Below are 13,048 nucleotides of genomic sequence, written 5' to 3'. Positions count from 1 at the left end.
GCCTCCTCTGGAGTTAGGGTCGAGTCGGTGACTTGAGTTCTGTCTACTGAGGCAGGAGTATCGGGTGCGGCTCACCCCTGTGAGGTCTCCGCCCACCCCCCCCAGGCCATCTGTTGCGGGGAGAACGGGTTGCGGTGGCAGCGTGGCCTGCAGGGACCCCCGCTGCTGGTGGCCGTGCTGTGGCAGGAGCCAGCAAGACCCTTCTGGACTGAGCTGCCCACAGCCTGGTACCTGGCAGCCCGGCCAGCCTGACTTCAGACGCCGGCTCCCTGGGAGGGAGCGTGCCCTGCAGGGGAAAGGCACACCGCCTGACCCCCCTGCTCCCCGTCCTCCACCCTGGCCTCCCTGGAGGAAGCTGAGGGGAAGCGGGGAGCGCCGCCCCCAGCCCCAGCTCAAGAGCCCTCCCAGACATGTCCCTCCCCGCTCACGCCCTCCCGCTGCGCAGCAGGTGGCCCACGGTGCTCTGGGAAGCCACACCCGGTGGGCCTGGGTCTCCAGGTGACTGCGTGAGGGCCGCCCGCCAGCCCACTCCCCTGCCCCGTGTTACGTGAACAAGAAAGTTCTTCTGTGTTCAAGCCATCGTATATTTTTGGGTCTATTTATTACAGAACTAACATTACCCTAATACAGTCATTGCTAAATGGCCGTAATACATTTCTTCTGTAATTAATTGCACGTAAGTTTTAGTCACCAAGGGAATGTTCTTTTCTCTCAAGACTATAAATTTTCAGAACTGAAACGCGAGAAGTTAAGGTTGCAGCCAGGCAAAGGGTTAAAGACATTTGCGAGGTAGTTGCTGAGGTTGTCGGCAGTCTGGGTGCGGGGAGCTGGGGCTCAGAGGTCAGGTCCCTGGGTTCACAGCCAGGCTCCCCACCTGCGAGCAGTCCGCTCAGGGAACTAGGCGGGCCTACACCTCAGCAGGGGTCAGCGGACTACAGCCCACGGGCCAGCCGGCCCCATCCAGCCCGTGCACTGTTTCTTCACAGCCCTCTAGCTAAGAATGTTTTTTACATTTTTCAAACCGAAGAAGAATATGTGACAGAGACCTTACACGGCCTGCAAACATATTCACTGCCCGGCCCGCAGTGTCTTTCAGGGTTGCTGTGAGGATTATAAACAGTTGAGGCCGGTGCCTGGCTTAAAGTAAGCCCGCAATGCAAGGTAACACCTGCAGTACAGCTGTTAATGTCTCCAAAACCAGACTGTCAGAGCCAAATTCTGCATTCCTTCTAGGTGAACAGTCTCTCCTTCCCTCCAAAACTCAAACAAAAAACATGAAGAGCTACAGTTTGATTATTACGGCCACAAGACACTCTTCCATGAAAAGGCTGCTGGCAATCCAACTTCACTCCCTTGGAACGTGAACGAAGGGAAAGACATGTCCTCCCCTTTACAGCAAAGGGGCCTGGTGGTAGCGGATGACAGCCCAGGACATGAAAGCGTGACTCAGTTTAATACCTTAAGACAGACTCAGACGTTTTAAACGCAGAACAAGACTTTAAGTGGATATTAGAAAATGTAAAACTGATTGAGCAAGAGTATTGATGCTGGTTTTTGAAATAACATGACTTTGCAATGTAAATGCACTTCCGACGGAGAGCTATTACGAGGCTCGGACAGAGACACCACGAAGCCAGCCTTTCAAGATCCGATTAGATGGACCATGTTTTCAAACGAGACGCTTCGCAAGACTGGTCTGCTGGTGACGCGGACTAGGTTTGGGCATAACTGATGTCTCGCTGAGACTGTGTTTCCCAAAGCAGGTCTGCAAACCCTGGGCCTCGGGGATGCCGTGCACATGCGGGTGTGCTGGGGGAGGAAAGTTCTAGGGTCTTAGAAGTTGGGAAGACACCACTACACTCCCCTCCTGGAAAGTCACAAAGTACAACAGCATGTGAAAGGCTCTGAGAAACACCGCAGTGCACGAAACTGGTGACAGCTCAGCCGTGACCTTCCCTTTCCGTGTCGTGTGTGACAGCACACGCGTGACAGCGCGGGGAAGCGGCGCTCAGCGGGACGCTGTGGAAAACGCCGCGTGCGTGCAGCTATCGGGTCAGCATTAACGACACACCAAGAACCTAGGTTTCCCTCAAAGCGTCTGCAACTTGCACTTTACAACATGTAACTGGACATAATTAAAAGGCTGCAATCTTTGCGCTGCAATCTTTGCGTTACAACCGGACACTCTCAAGATGACTAGCCAGCTCGAAAAATTAACGTTTGGCAGGGAAATCATAATATAAAGGTGCTCTGTCCGCTCACTGATGTAAAGAAAAATTCAGTAGAGCCAATTTTTGCATATTTCAATCAGAATGAGAACTGAGAGAGATTCTGCTGTTGTCACGGCTGGGCTTTCTGTTCTGGAACGGAACCCAGCAGGCCATTGTGTGGTTTCTCTGGATAAGTTCCATTTATTAATCATTGTACAAAAAAATCTTGGCATTCGTTTGAAGAGAAAAGAAGTTACTATATCCAAATATTTAATATTTCAACATTGTGAAAGTTCTACTTTTGTAACAGGGGTTTTTAAAGTGGAGATAACGTTTTGAAAAATTTTAAAAAGAAACTTATGATTTATTAGAGTACAGGATCCAAAACACATTTTTAGAAAAATATAAAGTGCCCAAAGACCAACTTACACAGGTGACACAGGCTTCCCGGAGCCAAATGAAGCATTCATGAAGAAACACATTTAGAAACAGTCTAGATACATATTTACAGTGGGTCAGTAAAGGTAAAACCATCTTTCTTGGCTTCGATGTTTCTCTAAGAAAAAAGGAAATCAAACCAGAAAACCAACAATTGTAACTCTCAGCATGCGCCACAGATTCTTAGTAATGCATCTCATGAATATTAATGCCACAGTATCTGATTTTCACCTTTAAATGAGAGTAGTGTAAAACCCCCCAGCCTCAGAGGGGCCGGGTGCTGTGAGTGGTCACAATTTCAAATGCAAGTCCAAATCATCTGACTCTGGATTGGACAGATGAGGAACACGGGCCCTGGACCAGAGCTGATGGGGGCTGGTGGGAGCTGGCTAGCCAAATCCCCATCTCTTTCCCGTAACTGCTCAATAGCTGTCACTTGCTAGTAAGTGGTCTCAGGTGGCTTCCCCAAACCTTGGTCATCCCAGGGTTTCCAAAGGGTAAACGAGAGGCAGTCATCAAACATGGTGTGACAATACTGCATGCAAATGGACAGACAGGCAGCGAGGCGTGGCTGGATCACAGCCCCCGAAAGTCTCATTCACTAGAGCAACTGGAATCTTTTAAACTTAGAGAGTAAAGTAACTAGGTCCTAACTCCAGAAGTTAGCTGCTACTGGTTAACTACAAGGTCAGCCCGCTGGAGAGGGGACGGGTCGAGAACGGTGGGAGTCCGGAGCCGAGTTAAGACTCGGTACCTTCACGCTCAGGTACCACGAACATGGAAAGGACCGGTGCCAGCGGAGCCTGGCTATGCAGCCGGACTTCCCAGCGGCTTGAGCACAGACTTCCTCCTGGTGCTTTCACAGCAACGGTAACTCGAGAACACGGGCCACACTCACGTCTCCTTTCCCACAGGGCACACGCTCTTAAAATTGGAAATATTCCGTTTATTTCTACCCCGCCACATTCAAAAAGGTCCTGAAGTGATTCTAAGGAAGGACAGGGAGCACGAAAACTCCCCCTTCTTTTTTAATTTCTAAGTTTCATTATCTCTTCTTTTTTCTGGTTATAAAAGTGAAACCTCATCTTCAGGCCTTTGGAGACCACAGAGTACGGTTTCTAAAAGCAGACATTATAACAGCAGATTGTACTTCCTACTACAAAGAGAACTCATCACTGATTTAAGGTCTACTTACGATACTGGAGTAGATTAAAAAAAAAACCCACTTATTTTAAAGGGAGGAATAGCAGATGAATGTGGAAAACCCCATTCACAAAGGCTATTACTAATTATGCAGTTTCTCAAAGAATTGTACGTAATAAAATAGAAAACTAATAATTCATAGAGATATGAGCGTAAATCCAAGAGACGAATCCGGAAGGCAAAACTGTGTCATCCTCTCAATTCAAATAAAGAAAAGGATAAATGCCTGAAATCTGTTTCAAGAATTAGAAAAAAATAAATTCCAATGCTTCTGATTACCATTAGTTTGTTAATGACTCCAGAGCTAAGATGCTGCCAAGACCACCTAGAGCTTCAGCCCCGGATCGGCACTAAATTCAGGCTAAAAAGACAGGTGATCCTGACTGAGGAGTACACACATTCCACAGAGAAATCAGAGAGAAATGACTGCAAACGGACAACCTCCTCTGTCCAGCAAATGAAATGTTCTGAGACGATGTAGACAGACACAATGGGAAGTGAAGGAAAAGAACGGTTATTGGAGTGTCGACTGTGAGACGTCATGAAGACAGCATGTCACGAACCGTCACCACAGGACAAGCGTACAAGCCATGCCACTGAACACAGTGCCTTTCAATGAATCACTAGTGTAGGCGGAGAGCAACATTGTCTTTGCAGCTGGAGGAGAGCACACGTGATTTAAACTTAGTAGGAGGCAATCAGCACTACTGGTTAAGTGGCTTCCCCGGTGCTGTGAATCCAGAGGGATCCGTGGAGACACCTCCGTCCAGAATCCTGTTCTCTTGGAAAATAGCAGCAGCAGCAAAGGTCCAATGTCCCCCTAGACTTTACTCCACATTCTCTTTCTTTGCACTGTAAATATTCTGCACCGTTTCATAGACAGACTCCAGATCCTCTGGGTACCGGATTTCTAGCTCTGCGTTCGGGATGTAGTGAGTGCCCGTGAACTCCGAGAAATAGCGTCCGACGTCAGGGTGTGAGATCTCCTGAGGCTCCACGTTATACTCCAAGTTCTCTGTTGGCAGAGAGGCACACGGACATTCTCATTAAAGCTGATTTCTGCAGCATCTTTTATCCAGAGACCCTCCTATCACCCGTTCTGAGTGCATTTTTACGGGGCGGCGGGGGGGGGGGGGGAAGGAAAGGGAGGGAGGGAGGGAGGGAGGGAGGGAGGGAGGGAGGGAGGGAGGGAGGGAGGGAGGGAGGGAGGGAGGGAGGGAGGGAGGGAGGGAGGGAGGGAGGGAGGGAGGGAGGGAGGGAGGGAGGGAGGGAGGGAGGGAGGGAGGGAGGGAGGGAGGGAGGGAGGGGTCCTCCTCCAGCTCCGCACAGAACACGAGTGTTTTCCTTCTCTCTGAGCAAAACCCCAGCAGTCCCTCGGGGTCTGCACACTAGGGGCTCAGCAGGCTTCTCTGACCTGATCCAACACAAAGCCACACGTGTGGGCCGAGGGTGGCCTAGCCTGCTGGGTTCTCGCCAGCGGTGAAGCTTCTGAAGCCGCCTGAGCAGCCGCTCGCGCACTTCTCTCCCTGCCGTCCTCCTCCTCCCAGTCTGCTACTGGGCTGGGAACCGCCCTCCCACCACTCCCAGCACCCTTCGGTGTTTCCAAGGGCAAGGACCCGGCTCACAGGGCTGGCTTGGGGTCCGAGAGGAGGAATGAAAAACGGCTCGCACCTCTAGACCCTACAGGGATGTGGGCTGTGGCATCTATGTCACCTCTTAGGAAAACCACAATACCTCCCTTCCGTGCTCCCCGTTTTGCCACTAAAGAAAGCAACAGAAAATAAGACTCCTTTAAAACGGAATGAGAAAAAAAGAGGTGATAATACCTGCGAGGTATTTTAAAGCCTGAAACCCTCTCAGATGGCCTCTCCCTCTCCGAGCTATCTGAAAAACAGCTCCTCCATGGGCCCAAGGAAAGGACAGTGTCTCGTGGGCCCTTCCTCGCTAGCCATAGAGCCTTGGCCCTAGACTGCGTGTGGGCCACAGTCAGGAAAGGCCACCCCCACCCTCCATGACCTGGACCAGAAAGGAGCTGCCCAGGCAGGCCTCCCCACTCTGACTGTGTCCCAGATCAATATGAACCATACTTAGCCCCTATTGCCAAAATCAATTCAGGGAGCCCCTGCGCGAGCTTAGCTGATGGGCTGACTAAACACCAACAGTGCAGCAGGTTATCTCTTCAACAGCTCGTTAAACATCCTGAAACGCATGTTCAGGACCTTTGGTGCCCTCCACCCAGAGTACACAGGATAAACACAAGCGCCTTTCCGAGGCCTGCCTGTGACAGATGTTTGTCTTTCAAGAGAGGGGGAAAGAGTTTGTAATTCAACCTGTAACTCTTTTACAAGATGGGAGGATTTAAAGAACTTCTGTGCTTGTAGTTGTTTTAGGCTGTTTATTCAGACTACGGTTGGGGATGTATCAGTTTGAGAAAACAACACCTTTATGGACAGCACATACCAATCACGAGCAAAGATCAATGTTCAGACATTACCTCAGCATCGCTTAGGAGAGCAAAATGTAGTAACAATCTAAATGTCCAACTGCAGACCACTATGTAAGGAAATGATGGCACATTAATTCAGCAAAATCCTAGAGAGCCAGGAAAACGAGCAACCTGTTCTCAAGACGCTATGAGGAAAGTGGGAGTGAAAACACATAGCACTTATAAAAAGCCAGGAAGGCCACATACCTGCGCTGCTACGTGACATGCACGTACAGCTACACATTTTACGTGAACTCCTTTAAGCTGGGCACGTACAGCGCGCTAGGCACCGCGGGACGTGCACAGCCTCCGGCTCACAAGGCTCCACGAAGAGCTCTGGTCACGCGCCCTCTTGCGGCTGAGCTGACAGCAGCAGGAGTGAGGACCCTGCCCAAGGATTCAGCCGGGACTCAAACCCAGACGGCCCAGTTCCAGGGCTGGGGAAGCAGCTGAAGAGAAGCGTCCCCGTGCGCTGTCCCGCCAGCAGAGGTCAGGGAGGAGAGGCTGGGATAGACCAGAGGGCCGGGCCGGGCCACGGCTGCCTCAGAAGGCAGGCTGTGGGGACGGTGCTCTATGAGCTCTGATCTCTCCCTACTGTTACCACCAGAGCTCTGGAGATGGTTTTACTTCCTTCCTTACGTTTATTTTCAACAAATGTTGAAAAACAAAACAAAAAAACCAAAAAGTTGGATGCTTTAAAATGCCACTGGCTGAGAAAATCCGCTGTCTTGCCCCCTCCCCCAGTGAGCGATGAGTCACGGGCGTACCTGCCTTGGGGAGGCCCAGGGGGATGCAACCACGGCCCGGGGCCTGAACCCGGCCAACTGCCTTCCCCTGTCGGCTGTTCTTGCCCCAGAGATGTTCGACGGAGGGCAAAGAACCCGGGATTACCCCGGGGAGATAAAAGTCCGTTTGGTCCTCATGCGGGGGCCATTCTGCTTCTGACAGGATGCTTGGCAACGTCTGAAGACATTTCTGGTTGTCATGATTGGAGGCTGCTGCCGGCATCGCGTGGGCAGGGGCCAGGGTGCCTCTAAATCAATGCACAGGACACCCCCCAACACACAGCTGTCTGAACCAAAATGTGCCCAGAGCCTGCTCTGAAGCAAGCCAGACACGTTTCAGCATCACTTCTCCCCCTCTTTTTCTCTCTATGTATCCTTAAGCAGCAGCTTGGTGTCAGCTAACGCTTGGCATCTGCGTGTTGGTAGGAGGGTAGAAAGGTCACAGTCAGGTCATGATCACGTGTCTGTAAGGACAGCACGACTGGGCAGCTGCTGCAGAGAATTCTGAACGTGGGCCCCAAACGAAGAGGCACGAGGAGTACGGACAGAACGCTGGGGAAACCAGGAAAGGGCCAGTGACAGTCCACGCGGGCGCTCACAGCCCCGCTCCCGGCCGTTAACCAGGAACGTGGACTGAATTCAGTGTTTATCTACCTGGACTCCCAGCAAAACAGGAACAATGTACTCATAAAAGAAACTTCTTTAGGAAAAAATAAAACACTGAAGTTGACAACTAAGTATTATGAGGGGAAAATAATTCCCAATCCACTAAATAAGTTTAAAAAAATTTGAAGAGGAATAAGAAGTCTAAGTGATACAAAACTTAATACAGAGCAAAATATTAAACAGGGACTACTTAAAAGTCCTGGAAAAATCTTGGGAAGAATTTCTGATTCCCCTAAAATTTTCAGAGAAATGTGTCTGCTTATTTTATTTAAAAATTTCAGCTACCCCAAAATACACGAATACATTCCTGTAAAAGTCTGGAAACAGTACCCATGAGTCCTCTGGGGGCACCTATCGGCCCCTCCCCAGAGGAAACCACTAGGACTGTGAGTTTTTCTAGTCCTTCTTTTATGGACATACATATATGTAGCTAAATATAATTATACGCATTCAGAGAAAATTCTGTGTTGCCTTATGTGCGCTTATTCCTATAAGACACACAGTGAGCCCGTACCTGCAACTGGTCTGTTCGGTTGCAGCTCAGCTACCCGAAGTTTGGATACACCCCCATTTGCCAGACAAGTCCCATGAATGACACTGCTTTGCTGTCATAACAAGGGGACCACAGGCCCCCTGTGTCAGCGCGTCTCCAGGGGAGGAACGGAGGGGAGAAAGTGCCAGGTCAGAGGAGAATGAGCACTTGAGATTCCGACAATTTAAGAGAGAGCCAAACCGCCCTCTGAGACAGCTGAAAATTTACACTCCAACCCCGACGCAGGGAGCCCTCACGCCCCTGCCAGCACGGGCAGACTGCCACGGACTGTGTGTGTGCGTGTTGGGGGGAGGGGGGGATGGTGGAAACTTAGTTTGGAAGTGGAAGACCAATTATGGAAAAGGAAACTGACACTGGGTGAGGGCATGCCACGGCCCAAGCGTTCAACCAGGTGCTTTACCATCATACACGGAAGACATGTAAGAGCCAGGTTCTCACACCACAGCTGAATTCCTGACCTTCCAATATGGGCAGCTGGCTTAAATTCAGAGCATCTGTGATAGTCATTTTCTTCAGTACTAAGAAGTACGCAGGGAAGTTGAGACAGGAGTTTCTGGTACCAAGAAAATATTAATACTAAAGCACTCCCCCTAGTGGGAACAAAAATTACAAACATGCCAAGATGCTGTATAGCCCACTAACATATTGAGGGAAAACTTAATTGTGCAGACTAAAAGTATTTGAGGATGGCACGCAGGTATGTGGTTTACAATTCACTCTTCAACTCTCTGTGGAGAGCTAAAAAACAGAAAAGCATACATTAATGGGCTCTGCCCAGATTACTAGGATCACTGGAGCCAGAGGCTGAAAATTTAGATCACGAAATAGTTTAAAAACAAAATAACTTAATGCAAATATATTAACCCAGAAATGTTCACAAACATATTTAAATTAGTGCTTTTAAAATTTACCCTCTCAAGGTCGCCCACTGGCTAAATGTGGGCTAATTTGAGAATAAAATTGTTCCAAATGATTATAACACATTGACTAAATAAAAAATCCAAGAATCTATGGGAGGAGAGGGGAAGGAGAGAGGGAGAGAGAGCAAGGGAGAGAGGAGGAGAGGAGAGAGAGGCGAGGGCCCGGGAGGAGAAAAGAGAGAGAGGAAGGGGGGGAGGAAGAGCGGGGAGGAAGAGGGGGAAGGAGGGCAAAGCTCTTGTTTACAGAACTAGAGAGTATACCCGCAGTAGAAAACCACCATTTTGCAATCCTCACATCATGATTTAGGCAAGAAGAGCCAATAGGTGCTAAAACAAACATAAGGATAAAGGTTATTGGGGAACAGGGTATACCCAGGATGCCCCAGTTTGACCCCATGGATTTCCTTTTAACTTCAGAGGGAAAACTGTCCCTTAGAGCGAGTCACCATCTTAGCCAATGACCACACTCTGCCTCACTAACAGTGGGACACGGAACCCCATGGTCTCGACGAGATGCAACGTGACGCACACAGCACCTGAGAGTAAGCACGCCAGCCAAAACCAGCAACCTGATCTAATCAAACCCGGGCTTAACTTCCAGTTTACAGACAATACATAGACAAAGAAACAGTAAGACAAATCCAGAATGTTAGACAATTTACAAGACAACCGGCCCGGACTCTTCAAAAAGTCAGTCTGGGCTTCCCTGGTGGCGCAGTGGTTGAGAGTCTGCCTGCCGATGCAGGGGACGCGGGTTCGTGCCCCGGTCCGGGAAGATCCCACATGCCGCGGAGCGGCTGGGCCCGTGAGCCATGGCCGCTGAGCCTGCGCGTCCGGAGCCTGTGCTCCGCAACGGGAGAGGCCACAACAGTGAGAGGCGCGCGTACCGCAAAAAAAAAAAAAAAAGAGGTCAAAGTCTTGTGAAAAAGGGAAAAAAGATGAGAAATGAGGAACGGTTCTTTACTAAAAGAGACTACAGAGACATAATAACTAAACACAGCGCCTGAATCTTGTCTGGATCATGATTTTAAAAATGAATAAACATGTACCTATAAAGTTATTCTTGTGAGAATTGAGAAATTTGAATATTGATTGAATGTTACATATTATGAAATCATTTTTATTTGTTGGGTGTAATGATGTACCTGTGGTAATGCAGAGAAATGTCCTCATTCTTAGAAGATGCGTGACTAAGTATTTAGGTCATGTTATCTGCGATATTCTTTCAAATCAATTTTAGAGTGTGAAACTGACAAGCAGATTTTTTTTTTTTTTTAAACAAAGTCATTACAGTATTCTGACTGTAAACCTTACAGCTCATGTTGACCTAAGGTAAGATTAGGATGAATTCCTGAATCTTCTATGCAGACACTAGACAAGTTCAGAACACCTTAAAACCAAATACCCAGCTTCACCTACTCTAAGAAACCCATTTTAAGGTTAATATAAATGTTTCTAGAAACCCAAATATCAGATACTCAGAGTCTTGATATCAACTCCACGTAACGGGCAATGAGTGTACAAGGTGAAGGTGTAGACACGGACCCCAGTGTCGACAACAAGACAATCTCCCCTGTGCTCGTGACTCGCTCTGCGACGCGCACTGGGAAATGCTCGCTGAGTGATCAGTGGCGGGTGCAAACAGTCCGAGAATCACTCAGCAATTGCCAAATAACTTGATTTTTAAAATTTGTAGTATAATTTTTTTTAATCTGACAAAGATTTTTAAGTTAAACAAAATCCCTGTCAGTGCCTTCATCTGACATGGGGAAACTTTTTCTAGTCTTTTCGGTACTTCTGAGATTTTTATACATCCAACATTTCTATTATTGGATTTACCAGAACACAATATCAACTTAGGTCAAACATGATGATTTAGGTGAGACGCAAAAAGGTGCAGCATGATGGTTATGGGGAAGGCTCTGCCAAGCTGCCTGGCCGCATACTCTGTAAGTTAAAATTTAAACATCTCTATGTGCTTCAGTTTCCGTGTATCAAATGCGCACGATGACGACGATGATGACGGTAACTACAGTTCTCAAACGGAGTTAATGTACATTAGAAGGCTGCTGTCAGAGGAGCACTACGTTAGCATTTTTATTAATAAAATGAACATTGTGAATGCCTTGACAGGCAGGCATGCGATAAATTCATCCCACTAAATTGAAGGACAAAGAAGAGGAGAGCCCTGGGCAAGCACCTGTCAGGGCTGGCGGTGACCCCAAACACCTACCAAGCACCTACCTGTTGTTGCCTCTCCCAGGTGCCCTCAGAGCCAGTGCTGTGAACTGCAGTTCCCACAGTGGCCCCTGGGGGCATCTCTGGGGGGTGCACAGCTAACTGGGTGCCAGGCTCAGTGCTCCAGTGGCTCCCCCAACAGTGCCAATCGGTGCCCTCCAGTTCAGGCAGGCGGTATGAACAGGGCACAAGCTGACCCTCCTTGCCTGCAGGGAGCCAATGGCAGTGCCTGGGAAGCAGGACTTTGACTGGCAGAGGCAATGACCGATCAAAACAGAGGTCGGCAACAGCCCGGAACAGGGTCCTGGCTGTGGTGGTGACGGAGGGGGAGACCCTGGGGTGGTGACTGGGTAACTTGTGGTGTGGCCACACCAATGCATACCCACCCACGTTTAGCCGAGTACCAGCTCCGATGAGGTTAACAGCCATGGGACACCTGTCAACTCTGAACAGACTGACAGCCTGTGCCTGCAGAATCTGAGGGCACAAACGTGTGCTTCAAGTACAGACAGTACCAGCTACTTACCTTGGGCGGCATATCTACAGGACCCGTCCTCCACCAGAACATTATAGAAAGGCTGATGATGGCCGTGAGGCAGGCTGTGGACGTTCATGTTTCGAATCCACTCATGTCCCATCATGCAGGTGGGGTCCCAGCCATAGATGACACAGTTATAACCATACCTAATTAACATAAGAGCAGTGGCAGATCAGCTCCCTGGGGCCCTGTCATGACAGCTATGAAATACAGAGACAATGGCTTGGCTTCTCTGAAGGTTACATTCTTAGAGATACACCTGCTTTTACTCCATGCTAAATCAAATTTTACTCCTGCCTCTCTGTATAAACCCCTCTTATTATCTATCTATCCATCCATCCATCCATCCATCTATGGTAGGACAGCTGAGGAAACACAAACTCTCACCAGATAATTGATGAGGTTAACGAACTGATTATTTTCTTAGATATGACAACAGAATGGTAAAGGTGTCTTTTCAAAAAAGTGAGCCCTTACCTTTCAGTGTTACCTACTGAAATAGCTACAGATGAAAATGACCTCTGGTATTTGCTCCAGGGAGGAGGGGGAGGGGGTGAAACAAACTGTATGGTAACTGTTGAAGCTGGACATGGGAACATCACCTGGTTCATAGTAGTCCTCTCTCTACTATTACATATGCTTGAAATTTCCACAAAAAAGTTTAAAAAAAAAAAAAAGAATGTAATAAAAGAATGGAAAACACTAGCCAAAAACTGAGAAAAGATATTTGCAACTTATCTGCACATAGAGACTAATACACAGAATAAAGAAACTGCAAATCAGTAAGACTAACAACTCAGATGAAAAGCAAAATACCTGAAGAGGCACTTAATCAAAGGAAACCGAATGGCTAGTAAACGCAGGGAAAGAACCTCAATCTGGGTGGTAACCAGGGAAATGCAAATTAAAACCACAATGAGGGTTTCCCTGGTGGCGCAGTGGTTGAGAGTCCGCCTGCCGATGCAGGGGACACGGGTTCGTGCCCCGGTCCGGGAAGATCCCACGTGCCGCG

At 48.6% G+C, this 13,048-nt stretch overlaps 1 protein-coding gene across 13 annotated transcripts in view; it reads right to left on the bottom strand.

The window, feature by feature from the left end:
- The window catches only part of FBXO21 (F-box protein 21), a 51,792-nt gene that overhangs the window by 10,637 nt on the left and 28,107 nt on the right, over positions 1–13,048 (bottom strand). For 9 of the 13 annotated variants that reach the window (XR_008615886.1, XM_055080291.1, XM_028479930.2 and 6 more), the window contains exon 11: positions 12,025–12,182. Coding sequence is in view for 12 of the 13 variants with exons in the window: in XM_055080291.1 (XP_054936266.1) it covers positions 12,025–12,182 (158 nt within the window). In the remaining variant the exon portion in view is untranslated. Of the gene's footprint in view, positions 1–2,386; positions 4,867–8,301; positions 9,079–11,106; positions 11,208–12,024; positions 12,183–13,048 lie in introns of those variants that run through there. The other 4 variants (XM_007117288.4, XM_007117289.4, XM_028479932.2 and 1 more) reach the window with 3 other exon arrangements.

The sequence above is a fragment of the Physeter macrocephalus genome, chromosome 19, assembly GCF_002837175.3.
Source record: "Physeter macrocephalus isolate SW-GA chromosome 19, ASM283717v5, whole genome shotgun sequence".
In the NCBI taxonomy this organism is placed as follows: domain Eukaryota; kingdom Metazoa; phylum Chordata; class Mammalia; order Artiodactyla; family Physeteridae; genus Physeter; species Physeter macrocephalus.
The sequence above is the reverse complement of the archived record's forward strand: the minus strand, read 5'-3'. Positions and strand labels throughout refer to the sequence as shown.